Source organism: Rosa chinensis, chromosome 1 (assembly GCF_002994745.2).
Source record: "Rosa chinensis cultivar Old Blush chromosome 1, RchiOBHm-V2, whole genome shotgun sequence".
Lineage (NCBI taxonomy): Eukaryota > Viridiplantae > Streptophyta > Magnoliopsida > Rosales > Rosaceae > Rosa > Rosa chinensis.
Window position 1 is genome coordinate 18,055,504 of NC_037088.1, and position 23,462 is coordinate 18,078,965.

Genomic DNA, 23,462 nt, shown 5'->3' on the forward strand with positions numbered 1-23,462 from the left:
GTTCTAGATGCAATATGTGTGTGTAGTAGCAGCAGCAGTACAACTACTCACATAAGAAAAAGTTTCAACACTATGCCCACTGTTATCTAAAATGACAATTGTCAAGCAGACGGTCTTAATCTTCTGGATACTCAACTATAAATAAACCAACATTACACTTTTTTGATAATGAAAATAGGAATCGCTGAAGAGCTACTCTGATTAATAGGATGGGAGGCATGTGATTGTGTATAAAGTACTACTGCATATTCAAATGGCGGAGACAAAGCCATGGATGTTGGATGAAGATCATTATTGGTTTACTCTCTTGGAACAAAATAAATTAACAGTATATTTTCAGTTCTTGGTCCATTTTTTCCTGTCAGAAAGTTTCTTCGTGGAAGCTTTCGACCTCAAGGATTATTAAATTAAGGACTAAATTCTGCTTACTACCCTGTACTTTCAAGGGTTCATCAGTTCAATCCCTGCACCTCTAATTTAATCAAAAGTCCTTGCACTCTCCAATTTCATCAAATTGATCCAATCCATCACTATTCCATCAATTTTCAGGGAAAATTTCCAAACTACCCATCTGCAATCACAACACTAACGCGTCGGCGGACTGCCTAGCGATGGGTAGGTTGGGAATTTTCCCTGTGAGAAGGTCTCACGTCAGCATTTTAACAGCGAAAATTGACGGAATAGTGACGGATTGGATCGATTTGATGAAATTGGAGAGTGTAAGGACTTTTCTGATTAAGTTAGAAGTGCAGGGATTGAACTGATGAACCCTTGAAGGCTTGAAAGTACAAGGTAGTAAGCAGAATTTAATCCTTAAATTAAAGTTTTCAATTTTAACTCGATTTTAACCTAATTCCTATGTGAGTAAAAATATATGGATTGACAAACAAGAGAGTTTAACCTAATTTCTTATGAGTAGAACTATCTAACTTTCAGAAATCAATAAATTATGTACTTCATAAATCACAAAAGAGAACAATTAAACTCATATCAAATAAGGTATCAAGAGGTCGTTTTAAAGGAGGAACCTGATTGTGTTTATGCCTTCTTGTAACCATGGACGAGTTTCCATAGAAGCACAGAGAAACAACAACGCAGCAAGTCACGCATAGAAGAAACACAGTGTATAACGCAAAACATAGTTTTTTTTTTTTGCTGGAGTTATCAACAACTAATAGCAAGTTAACCACGGTTAGACCAAAAGCCAAAAATTGTCCAAGCATGATGCGTCAATTTTCAGGACCCTTAGATTAGATAGAGAGCCCAGATTTTATGAAATTGAAGTAAATTCACAGACTCCTCACTTTTGAGGAGCCGGATCCCTGCTAATGCTATCTTGCCAACATCCTCATCAGCTTGCATAATTTTTTTGATCCGGACCTGCATAATTTAAACTTTGATTAGATGGGGCTATATTAAAGGGCCTCATGGAATAGAAGGGGTGAAATGCAGTAAAGCTATAAAAAGCAAACTAGAAACAAGTAGCTACTCTTACAACATTAGGGAGCTTCTTTTAAGCCAGCCCACAAGAATAATTCCACCTCGAAATTCAATAAACTAAACCCTTTTGTGATTCATCCATCATAGGAAGCATAAGGAAAACATGTACTTGATAGACAACTAGACTTCCTTTATGGGACAGGAAGTTCCCTCCAAAAAACAATTAACACAACAGTATTCCAATCATACAGCTTGCATGAAAAGAATAGGATAGTCCCACATCAAACTTTATAAATTGACTATGAAGAGGTTGCATGCTCAGCCCAATACTTTGATCTGGCGGGATGAGGGTACAGCAGCCCTGGTGAGATTTAGCTTGATTCAATCATAAATGTTGAAGCAGTTTTCAAAGATGTTCCTAGAAGGGTCTAAAGGTTTGGTCCATGTGTCACTTACATAGAAGTCAAGTCGTGCTTGGATGAGAAATTATACATATACTAAAGCCGCTAGAGCTAGCACTGTTCCTAGCACTGTTTGAGTGAAAGGACGGTTTTGCCCTTTATTTTTCGTGATTTACGGCCTGCCACTGTGAATATGGATTAGAAGGTTATAGAAATTTTAGTGTCTTCGGGAAGTCTCTATGGACATTCATCCAGCTGTTTTGCAGCCTTGAACTCTCACCAGATAGAATTTTAGCCTTTTCGGGAAGCCTTGATTGACATCCATCCTCACTATTTCGCAGCATCAAACTCTCAGATACAAAGGTTAGGCTGAAAAAATATAGGAAAGGTTTGGTTTCAAGTCTCATCTCCCAGATGAGAAGAAGGGTGAGAGGTCTGGTGCTTCGTGCTCAAGCTCGAAGGTCGAATCTTCCTTGCATGGATAAGCTCAGGGATGAGCTTTCTTAAGAGGTATAGACTTAATTTTTTTTTCAAAAGATTTCTTCTTTCTTGATATGTCATTGATTTAGGATTTGGGCTCGGAGGTTTTGATTAAACAGAGTATTGATTTTGCTAACAATTTCCATGTTTTTCTCTGACAAGAATTGAGATTGGGTACTTGCATCTGAGGAATCTCGGCAACATTGGAATGGTTTCAAGGTAAGGTTCTGATCTTTGGCAATTTGAAAAACTTTCATCAAATTGGGTGCTATGTATAATTTTCTTATCAGTTATTGGAATTATTTGGTTCTGATATGGGGAGGAAGGGGACGAGTTTGGGTGGTGGGTACGAATGATTTTCTGAGTCTTAACTATTTATAATCTTCTGAAAGCTGGAGCTATGAAGGTTCAACTTCTCTGTTTGATTAGTGAATATTGGAGCTATGAATATATTTGTCTTTGCTTTCTTATTATCATGTGTTATGGATTTTCAGTTTCTCCTGAAAAGATTTTAGTTTTATGATTAGTAATCAATCCTTTTCTCTTTCAATATGTTTTAAAATAACAAGGTTGATTTTGAATAGGATGAGTAAAAAATGAGATGGTCGACTCTAGCCTACATTTATCAAACTATTTTTGCATATGATAGGGGTAGATATTATTTGGATGTTACAAGCTTATATATTTCATTCTCTTGCAATTGCTTGCATTTGTTCTTTAATTGGGAATTTGAGAGGTTGGCTGACATATATATTAGCATCCTGTTGACGCATATTTGATAGATTTAAAGTTAAATATATATTAAGGGGGTTAGCAATCAATGTTATGTTCAAGTTGTCATGCCAAACTCAGAAACAAAACAAAGAGGGGACTAATACATTCGTTAGATAAAAAGTCCAAATCTCTTGAAAACTGAAAGTGATGCTCATATAGAAACTAAACTTTGTAAAACAAAGTCTAAGCAATGTTTGTTTTATTGATCAGCTTATGTCATTTTCATTTACTAATAATGAATAGAAGCATGGCTTTCATAAATTACAAACGTAACTGCTGCCAAGATGATTGTTGTTTTCATATTGGGGTTTTTGTACGGTACTTTCATTTGTTTTATGACTTCATTAGATGAGAAAAAGTTTTGGCCAAGGAAATGGATTTGAGCCATTTTCAAATTTTCTGGAATTTTGACCCAGTCACTTACTTTTGTAAAACTGTACTGATCTACTAGGAATTTGAAGTCTGTTCCTCTTAAAGAGTTTTAGTAGACATCTTAAAGAGTCATGTAGAACTAGAATCACCCAAAATGGAATTTTTTGGAATTAGTTATGAATTTTCAAAGTCAGGAGTCACTCGCAGAAATTTCTTATATCAGCTTCCCAACTTCAACCAAAAGGCAGACTCTTATAACACCCTTTTATTCAAAAAGGCTTATTTGTATCAAGATTACGTCTTATATACCTCAGTTCACATGCATGTAGTGTTGCATTAATTTAAAACACAACATATTTATTCTTGGCTCTCTCCCTTTCTCTCTCTATATCATTTTTGGTAAGAAGAAGAAAAAAGTTGATACCTGTAGTACATGGATTCCACTTATGGTAATGTACTACTTCATCTCATACCCTCGCTTTATAATTTTGTAGTAGCATTAAATCAATTCGAAGTAGTTCTGGTGTTTAATATCAACTTCCCTAGAAGTCTAGCTCTTGCTATAATTTCATATTAGATTGAGAAAAATTTGTCAAATATGAATTGTGGAATTTAATGATCAACCATTTTACCTTGCAGGGATTGAGATTGATAGAACTTCAGAATGGCAATAATGCACTGAACCTCAGGAAAGATCCAAGATTTTGGTCAATTTTTGGAAGAAGCTTTAGCTTTGTTTAAAAGAAGTGGTTGCTAAAGTTTTGATCCAAAACTGTTTCATTCAGTTATCTAAAATTCTGCCCTTTGTTTTTTCTTTCAAACTTTGTGTATTAGTATATTAACATGTGAATGAAAATAAGTTGGCTGTATATTTCAATTTTAATAGAGATCAAACGAATGATGTCCCCCGATACTAAGATCTTCTTTAGCTCAATCAAGGCTTCTAATTTATTGATGACACTAAATCCCGCGGCAAAGCGCGGGCAAAATTTTTAGTTAGTCATTAAAGCTGATATTCAACTTATGTCTTGTAAAGGGTGACTAGAAGGTTCTAGTGGGTCTCTACAGTCTACTTAAAGCATGTAACTGTCATTTTGGGGAAGGGAAAAATTCACCAACGATATCTGAACACTTTGGTGACTTTCAGAATGATACTGAACTTACAAAGTTATCAATATGATACCTGGACTCATTTTTTCATATCAACGTCGTACCTACGAACAGTTTCCGTCACGGAGCCGTTAAATTTTGTACGTGAGTCACTTAATAAAGATAAAAAGACCGATTTACCCTAAAAATTTTTTGGAAAAATTCACCAACGGCGTATGGACACTTAGGGGACTTTCAGAATGATATCTGAACTTACAAAGTTCTCAATGTGATACCTGGACTCATTTTTTCGTATCAACGTCGTACCTACGATCAATTTCCGTTACGGAGCCGTTAAATTTTGCATGTGAGTAACTTGATGAAGACAAAAAGACCGATTTACCCTTAAAAGTTTTTTTTCTTTTCTTTCTTTCTTTCTCTATTCTTCTTCTTTCTTTCTTTCTTTCTTCTTCTTCTTTTTTGTTTTCTTCTTCCCCTGATTTGAATCATGAAGATTCAAATCATCTTGCTCGCCCTATTCCCACCGTCGATCGCTGATCAAACACCGCTGTTGTGTCTCAATCCACCTTCATGCACCGCAGATGCTACTGGTTCCTCCCACTTCAAATCTTACAGCAAATTGAAATTGTGCATTGAGGCTTCGCCGCTCACTCCGAGTTCATCCCCGTCATCGATGACTTAGCCACCACCACTCTTGTTCTCTCCTCTGACCCCCTTTTATACACCATTGATCAGAAACTCAGACCCCGCCAGCCCTCCACTCTCAAATCACAGCTCGAATCCCACCTCACCATCCTTTCCGTCATTCCCGACATGCAACACCACCTCCACACCATCCTCACCTACAACTTCACCGGTCTAGTCGGGAACTTCGGCCTCTACCCCAACTTTGATCAGAGGCAATTGTAGGCAGACAAAGATTAACATTAACTTCGGCCTCCACACCATCCTCACCTGCAGAAAATTCGAGCTATTCTGATTCACCAGCTCCGCCACTCCACTGCTGCCCACCATTGCGCCTTGCCGATTAGCAAACAAAGAACTCGGAGCCTCCACCATCGAGAAATGGAGGCTCGCGTTCTGCATGTCCTACGCGGCGGATATCGGCACCGTCAGAGAAGATGTTGTCTGAACAGAAATTGAGTTTGGGTTCCACGGTGGCAGCTCATGGATTGCGGCCTTGGCTTTCTTGATGAGCCAATCGACGGCCATGTTGGGCTGGTCGTATCCGAGCCGGTCTTGCACGTCGTAGAATTGAATGGCGGTGTGGGCGGCGAGCCAGACGCAGTGGTCCCTGGGGCCTTTGGCTGTGCAGACCTTGCTGTAGCGGTCCTTCCGGCCGGTGGCCCTTAGAATGTGGCCTCGAGCCTCACGATTTCGCTAGCGATGGAGGAAGAAGCAGTCCTTATCCCCAAACCCAATCAAGAAGCAGCGGAGGACGACGTCATTGCGCGGTGGTGGAGGTTGTTATGGCTCTCCCCCATTTTTCTTCCTGCATATTCGATGGTGGGTTCTCCGGAAGCGGTGGTGTTGGCAAGGAGAGAAGGAGAGAATAAAAAATCTGAAAAGAAGAAGAAGAAGAATAAAGAAAGAAAGAAAAGAAAGAAAGAAAGAAAAGAAAAGAAAAGGAAAAAAAAAACTTTTGAGGGTAAATCGGTCTTTTTGTCTTCATCAAGTTACTAACATGCAAAATTTAATGGCTCCGTGATTGAAATTGATCGTAGGTACGACATTGATACGAAAAAATGAGTCCAGGTATCACATTGATAACTTTGTAAGTTCAGGTATCATTCTGAAAGTCTCTTAAGTATCCAGACACCGTTGGTGAAGTTTTCCAAAAAATTTTGATGGTAAATCGGTCTTTTTATCTTCATTAAGTGACTCACGTGCATCGCACGTGCAAAATTTAACGGCTCTGTGACGGAAATTGTTCGCAGGTACGACGTTGATATGAAAAAATGAGTCCAAGTATGACATTGATAACTTTGTGAGTTCGGATATCATTCTGAAAGTCCCCTAAGTGTCCAGACACCGTTGGTGAATTTTTTCCTTTTGGGGAATGAATAGCGTTATTAATTCACTAATAGAGGTATGAGTGAGATCTATACCAAACCTATTTTTCCTGCTCCCAGTCTCTGTTGTTTTCTAGCATCTTAGGTTTTACTAGCTACTACCCCCGCGCGATGCTGCGGGTTTGCATTTTTCCCCAAATTTGTATGTAGTACAATTGCATTCATAAGGTAAGAAACTATAAGAAACACTAATTTAAAATGTTATCATTCAAAAGCTGGAGTTTTGACCAGATTTGTCTATTCACATATTTCATAAATTTATGTTTTGCACAGAAACGGGTATTTTAACCAACATTTGTTCAAAAAATGATCATTCTAACCGAAGTTCCTAAACTCTAGTTGCAAGGGTAGGTAGTTCTCATCAAAATAATCTGCATTTATCCTTCGAACCAGTTACTTTACATGAGTTCTTCAAAGGTATCATCAGTTGGTTCGTCTGTTGTTGGTGTTTCATTCGCGTTGATGAGAAGATCATTTATTGCTGATTCTGGTGGGCTGCCATTAAAAATGGGGTAGTCAGATAAGAAAAGGATGAATGGAGCTGCATATTCTGTTCAAATGATAATCCAGTGCAAAACCATGAAGGTTAAGCAACACTATGAAGCTGATAACAATTATGCAAGTTTGGCAATAACTATGAAGCTGACAGGAATTTTATGTCTGAAATCAATTCACCGGAGCATTTCAAAACAAAAACTCAGTATCAGAAGAAAAAAAAGGAAAAAAAAAAATAGATGACCAATCCAAAACAAAACCAGACCCAGATCCCTGTTCTTCTTCTCTAAATTACCTGCTATCAACTGATGTCCTGTCTTTTACATTGGAAGCCTCTTGTCCAACATTGATTCCTTCTGATCTTCTCCTTTCATAGTTTCTCTCTATCTCTACACCTCTTGTCAAACAAATCCAGATCGATCACTCCTGTCTCTCTTTATCTCTGGACTGAAACAAATAGAATCTCTCAGAAGTGGCAACACAGCAACCTTGACTTCATAGATTCAGATCTTTTGACAGATGCTCCAAGTATCGTCATATATTCAAGTGGCCTATTTTTGAAGAAAGGGATGTAGATTAGAGTTTTGAACATACCGCGCTACTAAATCTTCCTAAAATATACTATGCAATAGCAACCATTAGAAAATGAGTACATTCTGTACTATTAATGCCAAAGTTTATAAATCTAGAGACAACTTGTATTTGCATAGGATCCATGGTGTAGGAAGGTTCTGGAAAGTCATGTAAAATCTGCCATAATAGGCTTTGCGTCAGAAAAAATTTCAGGACTCAAAACTTTAATCTGCAATCTGCATAAGCACCCCTTACCTTTGTATTTCTCAAGTTTTCCTCTTTCTGTCTCGGTCATGACAATTGGAAGTGAATGGATCCCTGCAAACACAGACGATGAAAATCATGAAATTAATCCATGATTTTGTCCCATTTGAAATGATGTTGTTAGTACTAAGGTAAACATAACTCGATCTTCTCTATAATTACCTTAGTATATCTTAATTTATGTTTTCATGATGTGACTGTATGTTATCCACCAATATTGAAATTCACAGATGGATTTTGAACCGATACATATGGTGAATGATGTCTGGGATATTGAGGCAAGAACAAGTAAGTTGCTCTTGCACCAAACCACCAATAGTGCCAAACTAATCCAACATTCAGTATCATCCTAAAACTCACTCTAACTTGAGTTCATCAAGAGCAGGACATAGCAACTGAATGAAGCTCAAGGACAAGCTTATTCACCAATTTCCATGGCATTAACTGAAAATCCAAGGGATGCAAAAATTGCAACCAAAGTGGTCAGACAAAATCTGTTATGTAAGGGAGAATCCAGAATTTTTATTCTACTCTAATTTTGAAATTGCAAGACAGTAGCAAAAGCAATCTTAGTCATTAATCAAGGAGTACCTCCATATCCGAGAGAATCAAAACTTTCCCTGCTTTCTTTCATCCAAAACTGTCACAAAATCGAAATAAGAACCATACCTAAATAACAAAGTGTAATAACCCAAAACTTAGTATCACTGTAGAGCACTCTAAGATACCTTAAACTTAGAAATAATCCAAGTATCTTCTAAGCATTTTTTTTTCCGTTTAGAAACCGATGATACCACATGCTATACTTACAAGTTATATAGGTAATTTTTTTAATATTAGAGTTCTAGTAAACTTTCTAAAATACGTTAGTTCGTATTACTTGTGTACACTCAATATTTGTTTTCAAACTCAAAATTATTATCTATGTTATTTTTGTGATGCATGTCATTTTAGTACTAATTATTGTAATTTTTTTTTTTTACCTTAAGAAAGCACTAAAGTTCTTTACTTATTAATTGGGTAAATGTGCATATGGATGTGTGTGTGCACATACATACATATATATATATATATATATGTATATATATATATATATATTTAGCAAGTGGATTTATGCTTTCTTTCTTTGATTACTTTTTCTTAATTTTATCTTACCTTTTAATCATTTAACCTAAATAGTAATTAGTCACTCACCTTATAATAATTAGTCACTTACTTATTTTATGCTTAATTCTAGCCTATTTAAGCATATGATCTGATCATACTTCTTACAAGCTTGAAGATCAAATGCAAAATTGATCAAAAACTCCCTTAGTTGAAGAGAAAACTCAACTAGAAGTTCCTCACACAAATCCTTCACCCTTTTGCTCTTAAGAAGTTTCCTTTTTGTGAAAGAAGTCCAAAGTTTGATCACAAGACCTTCTGAGTTCCTTAAGTAAGTACATGAATACATTTCTATGTTCTTTTGTCTTTAAGATTTATCAAACTACACAATAAATGATAAGATGAAAAAGGATCTGCTTTGCTGCAAACCAGTATTTTCGTATATAAAAAAAACTGTTTTGTCAAAAATAATTACAGTATTAAATTACTCATCAAAATTTCTTCAATTTAGGCTTTTGAATCACTAAAAAAGGTTAAGAAATGAAGAAGTTATGGCTAATCAAAGTTTTCAACTTTTAAACTCGCTGGAAATCTCATACAGCCATCACAACTTCAAAAATTCATATCTCCCTCATTTCTTAACCAATTTCTACAAACTTTATATCAATTTGAAGCTTAGGACCTCTACTTCTGATCTGGAAAGTTTGAGAAGTAATGGTAAAATACACAGTACGTAATTACTTAGACATCAAAGGACAGTATCAAAAATATCAGTTTCTGCACTGTTATGGTTCTTCACCATTTCTGGACTATGTAACTTCGAACTGGATTATATGACTTATTCCATTGGATTCCTTGTGAGAAACCCTTTGAATTGGTATACTCATTTGACTAATTCGGACTTGTGATGGACAACATAACACATCTTGAAGTTTGATGACTCTAATTGGAGAACCATGAACATGGTTGATGAACTTCAATGGATTTGGACATAAGGACTGAAATACTAACTATAATATAATTTTGTTTAATTGTTTATAGTTACTTATTTAATGTTTGTGCTTTATTATTACCTATGTTACTTGATTTCAATTATGTATAAGCTTCTTTTTAATGTTTATACTAACTATAATTTAATTTTGTTAAATTGTTTATAGTTACTTATTTAATGCTTGTGCTTTATTATTACCTATTTTACTTGATTTCAATTATGTATAAGCTTCTTTTTAATGTTTATACTAACTATAATTTAATTTTGTTAAATTGTTTATAGTTATTTAATGCTTGTGCTTTATTATTACCTATTTTACTTGATTTCAATTATGTATAAGCTTCTTTTTAATGTTTATACTAACTATAATTTAATTTTGTTAAATTGTTTATAGTTATTTAATGCTTGTGCTTTATTATTACCTATTTTACTTGATTTCAATTATGTATAAGCTTCTTTTTAATTATGTTGTTTACTAGCGAATTCACTTATTTGTGATATACAATTATGTTATACATGTTTTCATATGAGATTATTCCTAAGTATATGTATCTATATATGTGTGTACATATACATATATTACGATCTATAATTCATAAAGATTGTATTTTGTGAATTTGATTATGTCTAAGAAGTACAATTGTGAAGCCGGACGTTATCTACTACCCCGTGCTTAAGTGAATTACTGGTAAATGTGTTTTGGTGTTATGAGAAGTTAGCCTTGGGCCCTAGTCCCTACAGATAGTGCACTATTATACTCTTAGGAAGGTTGCTTACTTTGAGTATACATACTTTGGTAGTGTCCTTGGTATGCTGCTGCTGTCCCATGCTTTGGTATAGTACGTTGGACCCTAGCATGTGGATTTATGATTTGTTACCAGTCAATCTGGCTTACCCGTGCTTTGGTATTATGGATCCTAGCACGTGGATTTATAATTTATGAATTGTTGGGCCCTAGTCCCTAGAGATAGTGCACTATTATACTCTTAGGAAGGTTGCTTACTTTGAATATACATACTTTGGTAGTGTCCTTGGTATGCTGAGGCTGTCCCATGCTTTGGTATAGTACGTTTGACCCTAGCATGTGGATTTATGAATTGTTACCAGTCAATCTGGCTTACCTGTGCTTTGGTATTATGGATCCTAGCACGTGGATTTATGAATTGTTACCAGTTAATCCGAAAATTCACTAAAAAGAGAAGTGTACTTATATTATTTTGATCAAATATCTATTTATGATATATTTTTAATATGTGAAGGTGTGGATTTGTGATTTGTTACCAGTTAATCCGAAAATTCACTAAAAAGAGAAGTGTACTTATATTATTTTGATCAAATATCTGTCTGCGATATATATTATCAATATGTCACGGTGCTAAGTGAAAAAGAGAATCGAGCATGCATTGCTTTAAGGTTATTTCACATACTAATGCTACAATATTTGTTGGTTTGATAAGAATATGTGACTATGTGATTTATTACCAAACCATTCACACGAATGAATATATTTGTATATGTGTGTGTGTGTATTGTGTGTATATATATATATACATATTTAAGAATTCGTATGAACTTAAATGGTTCTTGGTACATTTTAACTTGGTTGTTCAGTTTTGATTTCTTATAAGACACATTAATATAAGAATGTAAGCTGTGTACTTACTGGGCTTGTGTTGCTCATGATGCTACACCTTCTTGTTTTCAGGTATTGAGTAGATGCTTGGGGAAACGGGATGAACCTACTAGATAAAATAATATTTTTCTACTACTATTTCTAGTGAATACATGTACTGATTCGAATTTTGCTTAACTTTGGTTATGTAAATATATTACAGATATTTGTTTTCTAATAAAAGTACTATTCAAACATGTATAAAATTTCTTTTACTTCCTGTTGATTTATTCAAGAAGAAAATTTTATTTGTTTTGACTCATTTCACAAATTCACGAGCCATATTTCAGTACAATATTGGCCATGGATTTGGGGGCGTGACACAAAGAACTAAGTTGAAAAAAATTACCCTAGGAACACTTTCAACTGCTTCAAAAGATTTCCCTATTTGAAACCAAATAACAGTGTCAGTGAATATAAAATTCTAACAAATTCGGAGAACCAAACCAGTAAATATTAAAATGTCAATAAAATCAAAGTAAAGACTTCTGGTTTCAAAGTTTTCCATACAAAACCATGAACTTAAGCATTTACTAAACAATAAAAAAGGCAAAATTCATGTTTGTTGACAAACATATCAATTTGAAGTTTGCTGACACTACTACAAAAACCACATATAAGGACACCATATAAGGACACTTTTTTTTCTTCAGAGTCCTAATAAGCTTATGAGGACGACTTAAAAAAATAGGAGCAATAGTTTGCTCGGCCCGCCTAATTTTTTTTGTCAAAAGTTGAACTTCCCACCTTTTTTTTCCAACACATATTCGCACTTTGACCCCTCTCTCTCTCAGTTTCTCTGTGCATCTCTTCCTCGTCGAACACATTGGAGCTCTGATTCTTCATTTCTGAGAGAAACAAATCTCACCATAGATGGATAACTCTCTCTTCTTCCTAATTTGTCTATAGCCTTTTCTTTTTGCCATATCTATATGCTCTATGCAGATCATAATGTGACGGTGGCTTTCTCCTATATGGTTTTCCCGTTGTCTCTCCCTAAACCTCCAACCTAGCCGCTGTCCCTAGAGCCTCCGACCCCCTCCATGATGCCATTGTCGCGAACGACGAGTTGTGCGTCGCGCCCTTCATCAATGGCGGAGTCTCTGGTATGCTCGCTACCTCTGTCATCCAACCCATCGATACGATCAAGGTGAGTGTTGAAATTCATCAAGATTGTTACTTTTGTGAGATTTGGATTGGACCCATGATTCCAACTCGGGTCTTTGAGCTTAAAGTTGGTTTCTTTTTATCAGTTTCAGATCTGTGATTTGTGGGTCTATTTCGGATTTTAATTTTTTTTTAGTGGGGAAGAACGAACACATAGCAGGCATGCCTTTCTTATTACTCTCTGACCATATATATGTCTTTTGGTTTTTGCTCTAAATGTTTATTGAAACTCTTCGTTCTGTGTTGCAGTGTTGAGAAGGCTGGGAGTGAAGAGCATGGAGATAAAGAAACCAGAACAGCTTGAAACCGTGGCCTCACTCATAATCCCTGTAGGAGAGAGCACCACCATGGCTAAGCTCGCCAAGTACCACAACCTGGTCTCTCTATCACTCACCCAAACAGTCTCTATTATTTGTTGATTTGTTTAAAGCTTTTTACTTTATTACTCCTGGGCTCAATATGTATATGCATGTTTCTGCAACTGTCGATACTTTTAGTATATCAATAAATGGGGATTAGGTGAAAATGAGGACTGTTCTAGAAATGGTGTAATTTGGCTATATGGGTTTTGTTCTTTGGTGCTTTAGGTATATAGGAGTGGTGGAATTGTGAACTATATCGGCTTGGCTAATATAATCACAAATGACATAGGGGAGGTAAAGGAAATGAAGTAGATTATAGCATTATTTGAAATCCTAGTTCATTTTGGTAAGTACATTGTTGTATGTTTAGACGAGCATATATAGATACCTATGTTTCGAGATAGTCATTTTCTTTTCTAGGTCGTTCTGCTCCTAGGAACCAAACTTGAATACATTACTAACATTACTGTTTTGGACCTTGTAGAATGCATTTGAGCTCGCCTTTTTCATTTAGGTTCCAGTAAGTTTTTCTTTCCCATCCTCTAGATTTTGGTGAAGTTCAATATTTAAAATTTTGCATAGCTTATGACAGAGCATCCTTGTGATTTTTCTTAGGCCCAATTCGAAGTAAAATTGTGCTACCGCGAGCACACCGTTGTCATTGTTACAAGAGTTTTCTTAGCATAAGAGTACCGAAAACTTTGCATTCTAATCACTTTAAAGTTATTTAAAGATGATAATTATGTTATAGATTATTGAGCACGCCTTGTTCACATTAGTGACCCTAAATCCCTTTTAATTTCTCAGGGTGACCACCCAAGTCCTCTGCAGCTACATTACTCTTCCTTGTAACACAGGTGAAGTATAGCTGAACTGTTGGTCATAACTATACATATTGCTCTGACCAGAAAAATATGTATAGTTATGCTTTTTTATCCTGGGATTATCCCATGATGCCTATTAGATCTCATTCTGCGAATGACTTGCTTTTCCTGTACTACTATGCTTTGGCTAATGTGGGTGGTTTAAATTTTCTTCTGACAGAGTATGATGCTGATGATAAACCCCAAGAAGAAACTGTCAACCCTATGGTCGATGGTGGGACTGAAGATTTTCAAGGACATGCCAGGGTCATTATGCCAGGGATCAGTCCATGCATGCTTTGAGTGTACAATCTGGCTTTTCCCCCCTCAAGTGAAGTTCCCTTTATGCACACTTGCAGAAATCCCTAGAACTGCTGCTCATTGTATTGAATATGCTCACCTAATTAAATGGGATGAGGTAATGGATTAGTCATTATGTTTCGTCTTCCCACTGCTTTTACTAAAAAAAAAAAAAAAAACCTATTGCATGAGTATGCTATCTAAACTTACATTCTACATATAGGTACATAGCGGAGAGGCTTTTGATCCAGATGACCCTGAACATATAAAGTGGGTGTATGATGAGGTCAATTATGGCAATTATTTAGTGATTTATCTGTTCCTTTTATGGACCTTTAATTATGTTCCTTTCATTTATTTATTTATTTACTAATTTGTTTTTTGTTCCCATCCAATAGTCTAACAAGAGAGCTGAGCTGTTTGGTATTCAAGAGTTACATTGTCTCTCACTCAGGTATACATACTTATAGAAGTAGTTACCCCTATTATTATTTTCGTCAAGTTTCTCTGCAACATAACTGCATAGTTTGGCTTTTGCTGTTAAATCATGTGGATGAGAAAAGGATTTAGGACTTTGAAACTATGGGTAACTAAGCTTTTGGCTTACATCTTTTGAACTTTTATCTGTCACTCTTGTTGGAAGCTGATTATGTTGTCTAAATGGGGTTCTGAAGAACATCATACAGGCTATTGCTTCCACAAATGCTATTATATCAGCTACCTGTGCGCTACAATATTGAAGATTGCATCTGGATGCAGTAAAACTCTATCGAACTATCTAACGTGTGTTCCTCTTTCTCATCAATAACTACACTAAATATCCTTAGAAATCCTTTCCTAGATGTCATAAACCATTTTTTGGTTGCATAACAGATGCATTGGATTATCATTTTCTATGTATGAGCACAACATTAGATCCAATCGTTTACTTGTTTGGGAAGGCAGTATAACACTCTATCTCTATTAGAAATACTTAGCACACCTATTATTATACTAGCAGAACATATTCTAGGTCCTGGCACAAAGGAAATCAGAAGTGGAAATACTTCCAGTTGTGTGTCTAATTTCTGTTCACAGTTCTGATCTTATTTGTTCCTCCAATTTCTTATTCGTACCTAATAGCAAGTGTGGTCTCTGCATGTTAATATGAAGTGTTGGTGCAAAAGGTGAGAATTCTCACTAAGGAATCAATTCCCACCAAGTTTTCGTAATCTGTATGTGTCATATATAAGCAGTTAGTTATTCCATTCTAATGAAAAAATGTTTGATTCACCATTGCATTCCAACCTCATTTATGCCGCCTCTATGGACGATTTATCTCAGTTAAATATTGATAGAAGCATTTTTATACAACATTTTAATAATTATTTCCTCATATTTTACTTAGTTATTTCCTTAAATAAATAAATTTTAATTTAATTTTTATTTTCTAGGTACATTGGAATAAATGGAGAAGAAATTAGCTGAAATGAAGAAATGGAGTTTTTCTGGTCCAACTAGGAATCCCAGTCAACACAGGAATCCTGATGAGGCTAGGAAACCTGAAGGCATTAGGAGACAACATGATGACGTGGGAGATATTTTGGGAGATTAAATCTGATTTTTGCATGGAAAATCAAGGAGATTACGTGGAGAATATCAAGGGAGAATTTCAAGGAAGAAAATGTTCAAAACAAGTCCAGATTCGTTCCTTAATTCCCTCAAGATATGTTGGCTGAAATTAGAGAATAAAATCTGCAATCTTAATGTGAAAATCAAGAGAAAATCAAGGGGAGGACATTAAGGATAAAGCCATGGAGAGATTTAAGGGAAGAAAGGTCCAAAATGCATCCAGATACATTGTCTAGGTTCATGCCTAGATATTTGGTCGAAAATTAAGAGAAAAATCAGAAATAATCTTGGGAAAATCAGCAACAATATATTAGGGATTGATTTTGGAGTTTTTTGATTGGTTGGATGACACACAGAGCTGACGTGGCGCTATGTGATTGGTCGAAGCTGTGTGGCAAAGCTTGGCCATTCCCCTATATAAACTCCCCTATGCTAGACATTTAAACACACCTCACAACACACAACACACCTCTCTCCATTAGAAAATAAACATTAGAAAAATTCTCTCCATCCTCTAAAGCAAGCCACGAGATTCAAGCAAGGCCGAAGCAAGAGAAGAAGGAGCCGTGACCTTTTCCTCCACCATCCACCATTGAAGACCTGCTTTCAAGCTTCAAGGATCTCAACGTCAATCACCCATCCTCATCTTCCATCCACGGTGTAATTCGACCTCTACTTTGTAACCTTTGCTTTGAATTTCGTTGGTTTTGTTTCAGTTGACATTCATGATTGAACAAAATTATTATTTCTGGAATTTTTATGATTAAATGAGAATTTCGACTCTTATATTGTAATTCGAGAGTTGCTTATGTGAGTTTGTTTAATTAAATTTACTTTATAGATATCTTTTGTATTTTAATCTTATGTGGTTCGAAACACTTACGGTTTTGATATGAATGGTGCTAGATTTAAGAACATGAAATCAACTTTTTGTTTTGTGTAACTTGAATCGAAGTAGTAAAGGTTTTGGACAAAAACCGAATTTAATTAAAGAGGATTGCAATTAGGTGGACTTTTTCATACTAAGTTGCACACTTGAGTTGATAGCCTTTCTATGTGTTTAATGCATTAAACATGTCATGATTGACTAGCTTTCTAGGGCTTGATTACATGTTTGATAGGATTAATCTTTGTGCTTTCACTTAGGTTAATTAGCATTGAAAAGTAAAAAATGGAAAATTATTTGCTTTCGAATATTTCACATGATCAACTCCTTTCTCATGACTTAGATGAACAATATTAGGGTTTAATCGAATTTGATCATAGTTTCTGTTTTGATCTTTGTTCTCTCATTCCATTCGTGTAATTATGTTTTTAGTTTTCTTTGTTTTCTTTACTTAGTTTATTTCCGAAAACCAAAACCTAAACCCCCCTTAATTTCGTAATTATGTATATACTTTATTTTATTTTTGTAAATAATATACTTTGTGTCTTTATTAATTGTGTAATTGTCCTACATTGACAGGTGTACCCTCAATCCCCGGAATAGAACGATCCCTATTTACTATATACTAACGATGACATTTCAGGGTTAAATTATGCGCTTGCTTTCTAGGGCTTGATTACATGTTTGATAGGATTAATCTTTGTGCTTTCACTTAGGTTAATTAGCATTGAAAAGTAAAAAATGGGAAATTATTTGCTTTCGAATATTTCACATGATCAACTTCTTTCTCATGACTTAGATGAACAATATTAGGATTTAATCGAATTTGATCATAGTTTCGGTTTTGATCTTTGTTCTCTCATTCCACCCGTGTATATATGTTTTTACATTTTCTTTATTTTATTTATTTAATTTTTAATTTATAATTCTAAAACCCCCTTATTTGTATTTACTTGTATATATTTTTATTCTTTGTTTTATTTTTGTAAATAATACTTTTATTTTAATTCTTTAGTTGTTTTTGCAATTGCAGGTGTACCCTCAATCCCTGGAATAGAACGATCCCTATTTACTATATACTAACGATGACATTTCAGGGTTAAATTATGCACTTGCTTTGAGCGTATCAAATATAGGTTTGTAGAATCGTAATCTGTATGCAAAACTGTAGGCATCAAAACCCATTCTTTTATTCTCCTACTGTGGTAAGTATATGGGACTCATAGGCATCTTGTCATTGTTACTAGGTTGCTCCTAATGAAAGACCTCTTGTGATTGAAGATATTGGGAATCAGATTAAGCAACTGCAAACCTACAAGGTGGAGTAGATTGAATTACTTAACTAGAATTGTTGAATTGTAATTTGTTACACTTCTTTCTTAAAGATTCTATATTTATGGCAATCATTTTGCATGCTAGCTGCATTTTTGACATTTGTTATCAACTGATTATAGAGTACGGTAGCACATGTGGAAGTCACCTAAATTGTTTGTGCAGTTGGATATAATTCATGTATAAGATTATGATTTGCTCAGTTTTCTCAGGTATAGCTTCACCAACTCCAGGACAAGCGCATCTTTTACTTCCTGCTAATTCTACTCAATTCACCAGCAGTTCTGACCAAACTGCAGGATAAGTGGTAAATCAGAAAGGTCATATCTTGAGGTAGAGATCATCCCTGTGTTTATTGCATATATGTGCATTATATTATGGTTTTATATTAGTCTTTATGGAGTATGCAGTAATCCTTAGATTTTAGCAGAACTAAGAGAAGCTACTGCTACTTAAGTGGCAGGTTCTAAGTCTAGCCTTGCAAGTTATTATCTTTGCTCTCTAGAGGTATTTTCCCTTACAAAGTAGATTTATCTGTTAACGTTGACACTGGTGGCAGAGAGTTAGTACCTTATGCTCAATTCAAACAAATGAATATCTACCTTACATGTTCTGTTTTAAGCCAACACCCTTACAGATCCTTCTTAATGTGTACTAGTGCATTCATTAAAGCCTTATAGATCTTCCTCTATTTGTTATTTCAGGTCAATAATATGTACTGTAGCTTTGATTAGTTGTGCACATGCTTACTGGGTTGCTTTTTTATTTAATGTAATATTCACTAATGCTCATCATTTCAGTTTAAGGAAAAAGACACACTCAAGAAGAGGTTGATGTCGTTCAAGTAGAGTGGGCAGAGCAAGTTGATGGATATATCCAAGATGAACTAAAATAGTTAGCATATGTATATGCAGTCTTACTTTTGGTATGAATCTAATTAGTTATATATATTTGAAGCCTGCTGACTTGATACACCTTTACGCAAGCGCACATATCGTTGTCAAGATAGGGAAATATTATGCCCAAAGTTTATCGTACCACGGGGATTAGTGGCTAACCCACAATCCTTGGGTAATCGGAAATAAAGGAACTTAGCAAACAAAGAAAAGAAAAAGAAAATAAATAAAAATGTTAATCTAAGGCACCAAGCCCTAGCAATGCTCGGTTTTGGTTCTCACCAAAGCCTAATCACAACTAAGAGCCTAGTGATGATTATCTACAATGAGTCAAAATTCAATATTTTGAGAGATGATTTTAGATTAACAAAATGTAATGAAATGTAAAGCAATTAATAAAAATGCAAAAAAAAATTAATAAAAGTGTAACCAAATAAATGGGAATGTCGGGTGCTAGGGAGGTTCCTTTACCAAATTTCATGTGTCGGAAGCTAATCTAATATAGATGCATATTTCCTAGTTTGGCGGTAGTCGTATCCAAGGCGGTTCAAGGCTCAAGGACCGAAATTCTCTTTCATGGTATTCCTACTCCGGTTCAAGGGCCGTAGGGACTCACTTGGCATGAATTAGAGCCGGTTCAATGGTCACTAATTCACATCAAGAGGCGTAGAGATCGAGGAATTAGACTACTAAGCGACCCGCCCGCACAATCACGTAACGGGTGTAAATCACCATGCTTATAACCCCTCGAATACGAAATTGAAGGTTTCTAGCTTAGGAATTAGAGGGAGTCAAGCCCCTAACTCCATCCTAAACATGCTCAAAATACACACCCTAGAGTTGACTAGGCTCCTAGACATGCATTTTAACCCAACAAAAATAGATATAAGCATTCATCATATGAAAATTGCATCATTACATTAAATTAAACATCTTTTACACAAAATTTGGGTTAGGGACACAACCCTAAAACCCAACAAGAAAATTACTCACAACCCATAATTATAGACATCAAAACTACAAAATTCAAAGAGAAAAGAAAATAGAAGTGTAGGAGAAAACAATGATAGCCACAATTAGCTAGAAAGCTAACATGACTACTCTTGAATTATAACTCCCACAATTACCCAAATCTTAAATCTTGTAGAGGTTGAGCCCTTTGATAAATCTTTGAAGTTTTGAGTGAGTAAATCCTTGCAATCCCTAAAATAAAACTAAAGAAAAGAGGAAAAATGGAGGAGAAGGAGGAGAGAGAGAGAGAGGGGCCCAAAAGGGCTGCCTCTGTTTTTTTTCTGGTGCGGCTCTGTTGGTCTTTTTTTCCGGGTGAGTGAGGGGATAGGAAATATATATGTGGTCGCTCTCATTGTGTCGCAAGAGAGGGAGAGAATAGAAATGGGGATAGCAGAAGACGTGTGGCTGGGAGAGAAAATGAGATAAGAGAGGGGTAGGTGGCAGTTTGTGATTGGTTAGAAGAAAAGGAATTTTTTTTTCTTTCTTTACTTAGCTAGCTGCACAGCACGTGCATGTGGTGCTCCTTTCATTTAATTAAACATTAGTTTAATTGAGAAAGGGTGGAGCTGCATCCTGCATGAATAAAAGAAAACGGAAGCTTAATTAAGCAATGCTTAATTAATTAAGCTGCTCCATTTCTTTCATTGCTAATTAATATTATTATTATTTTCTTCTTCCAATCATAAAGCACACCCGAATGACATCATTTTGAAATAATCGGATTCGCCTTCATCACTCGTGTTGACTGTGGTTGACCAATGCTCTATTATTTTGTCATTTTGCCGAAATCTCCAAATTACTCCAATTTCGCGCCATTTTCTCACGTTTCCGCAATTCCGCTTATTTCCTATACACAATAAATAAAAATGGATTAATTATATTAAAATTGACTTGAGGATTAACTTATTTATAGTGTTTTAGATACAATTACATGCATAGAAATGCGTGTAATCACACCCCCATACTTGAACTTTGCTTGTCCTCAAGCAAACTAAATGAAATTTAATCCGAAAATCTACTAATTCACAAACATAAAGAAAGTGTAGTATTAGCCTTTCCAACCATAATCCTCGGAGAACTAATTATGTACATGACCATGAAGCAGATGTAAGCACAACATAAGATTTTTGAATTTGTGAGGCAATTAAGAAGCACATGTGAAAAATGCTCAAGTATATGCATGTGTTGACCATGTGTCAAATCAATCCACCACAATCAAATAGGCACATAGAAGACCCGATATAACCCGCTAAACTCACATAGGTTCACTATATATTACCGCTCAAGTGTTTAGGGGCTATATGTGTTTCACTCAAAAACAATTTCACCACACGCGTCACCATATGCTTGCTCTTCGATCTCATCTCCGCTAGGTAACCCACATCATTCAAGATTAAGTGGTCTTTTATTTGGTTGTAATGGGGCTAAGGGCAAGTGGCTATAAGAAATGAAGGATAAGGAAATACAAAGTCCATAGAAGCTCGTGAAACAACTCTCTCTTGTAGAGATATATGACTTTTGCTTTCGAATGCTAACTCACTTACTCTAAACTCAATGTACAACCCACACTACACTATTCTATAAACAAAAATAATACTATCTATTTTTTTTTTTTTTACTCTTTTTCTTTTCTTTTCTCTTTCTTTCTCCTTTTTTTTTTTTCAACTTTCTTTTTATTTTCACAACTACTTTTTTTTTTTTTTTTTTTTGAGAACTTTCTTTCTATACAAACACTCACCCCCACACTTATTCTTTTGTAATCTCACACTTTTGACTTTTCTTTTCTTTTGAAGCACTCAAACATAAAGTCATTCTCTCGAATCGCTTCACCAACTACCATGGAAGGGTAGGATAAAAGTGTTTAGGCTAGGTAGGGATTTCTGGTGGTAATGAACAAAAAGGCTAAATTATATAAATAGGCTCAAAGTGGCAATCTAGTGGTAAATATTTTTGGGCACATGCTTCTTTGGCCATGGTGGTATATAGTCCTAATGCCTCCATCCTTTCTATCATGTCGCAAGCTAAAAGTAGCCTCGAGAGGTCTCAAGCAAATTCTAGATACGCAATGTCATGAAATTGTACACACATGAAAGAATAAGTGAATGAACGATGCATACACTATAAATATAGGCACAAAAGCTCACAAATAAGGGTATGCAAGTCAATCAAATCATCTATATGCTTCTCTAATTATGATGAACCAACCTAACCTTAGGCTATGTGCACACATATAGTCAAGCATAGATCACATATGCACTCAATTACAAAACAAATTCATAGTTCTAGATCATGCTTAATCTATCTACAATCATAACAAGTTAAGTCCATGGCTCGTCATTGGGGTTGGAAAAGGCATTAACCACTAAAATATAATTACATAAAGCTAATCTAAAAAAATAATTTTTTTTTTCATAGGCGCCCGAGCCCTCACCCCTACACTTAAAACCAACATTGTCCTCAATGTTGTAAAGTGAGCTCAAAAGCTAAAATCCGTATCAGATTTAGGCATGAGAGTGAAGTTCGGGCAAAGGCACAAAAATTTAACTATGAAAATGGAAATCTAAATGCGGAGAAAAGATACGGAAAACCCCATTTTGTTGACCCTCCATTGCTCACGACCTTCGGAGAAGACTAAAATAAGACACCAACTTCAAGGCACAAGGCCTTGACTTCCTTAACGTATGCTCCATAATCGCTCTAGGTGCTCATGAAAAGATCAACTCCATTGAGAAATGTGTAGTGTCCAATAGCAACGCATCACAAATAGCCCACTAAGGAATAAGGACAAGGGTCCTCCATTAAGCACATGGCCTTGATCACCTCCAACACACCTCACAACAGCCCTATAATGACCTCCATTGAAGAATTGAAGTGCAAGAAGTCCAACCACCCGAGTGAACACAAACTAGTGAGTGCAGAAAACTTCCAGCAATGACCTTTCTGTCTTCAAATGCCTATAGCTCATACTCAGAAAGTGATAATCAGGTGAGGCCACTGGAAATGGAAAGTATACTCAGAGAGCTTTCTATCCATATAAAGTTAGCCACCTATCTCCAATTGAAATGCAAATTAAAGCTGGTCAAACTTGCTAATCTGTCATGAAGTTTTCTGCTGATCCTCAGTCACCAAAACGGTAATATCTGAAGCTCCAGAGGTGCAAAGAGGGTGAGAACAACAGGATATAAAACTAGACTCATGAAGCTACCTTTGGTTAAAATTTCACTTGAAAATTAATTATGAGTCAAAAATCGTCGGCCTCCAAACTCACTGATCTGTTCTGCAGTTT

General features: G+C 35.6%; 1 protein-coding gene and 2 long non-coding RNA genes across 12 annotated transcripts; 2 read left to right on the forward strand and 1 right to left on the reverse strand.

Moving 5' to 3' along the window:
• Positions 1–1,960: 1,960 nt before the first annotated feature.
• Positions 1,961–4,350, forward strand: LOC112182393. The gene is made up of 3 exons (XR_002929426.2): positions 1,961–2,351; positions 2,484–2,540; positions 4,107–4,350. It is a non-coding gene; the product is annotated as an uncharacterized LOC112182393 (long non-coding RNA).
• A 3,240-nt stretch (positions 4,351–7,590) lies between these two features.
• LOC112182392 lies at positions 7,591–8,612 on the reverse strand. 3 transcript variants are annotated; one of them, XR_005810130.1, is made up of 4 exons: positions 8,342–8,414; positions 8,144–8,246; positions 7,973–8,035; positions 7,591–7,695 (listed from the first exon to the last, which is right to left on the reverse strand). It is a non-coding gene; the product is annotated as an uncharacterized LOC112182392 (long non-coding RNA). The 3 variants fall into 3 exon arrangements; XR_005810129.1 differs by lacking the exons at positions 8,144–8,246; positions 8,342–8,414 and adding an exon at positions 8,573–8,612; XR_002929425.2 differs by lacking the exon at positions 8,342–8,414 and having other exon boundaries at positions 8,144–8,335.
• A 3,908-nt stretch (positions 8,613–12,520) lies between these two features.
• LOC121051024 (NEDD8-activating enzyme E1 catalytic subunit-like) lies at positions 12,521–15,928 on the forward strand. Of its 8 annotated transcripts, XM_040512834.1 has the most exons (8): positions 12,521–12,898; positions 13,165–13,292; positions 14,085–14,134; positions 14,322–14,558; positions 14,664–14,710; positions 14,839–14,894; positions 15,115–15,223; positions 15,874–15,928. In XM_040512834.1, exons 4-8 carry the CDS (start codon positions 14,325–14,327, stop codon positions 15,905–15,907), a joined length of 480 nt encoding a protein of 159 aa, XP_040368768.1. In that variant the 5' UTR covers positions 12,521–12,898; positions 13,165–13,292; positions 14,085–14,134; positions 14,322–14,324; the 3' UTR covers positions 15,908–15,928. The 8 variants fall into 8 exon arrangements, 1 of the variants encoding a protein (XP_040368768.1); XR_005804848.1 differs by lacking the exon at positions 15,115–15,223; XR_005804846.1 differs by lacking the exon at positions 15,115–15,223 and having other exon boundaries at positions 14,664–14,726; positions 15,874–15,921.
• Positions 15,929–23,462: the final 7,534 nt, after the last annotated feature.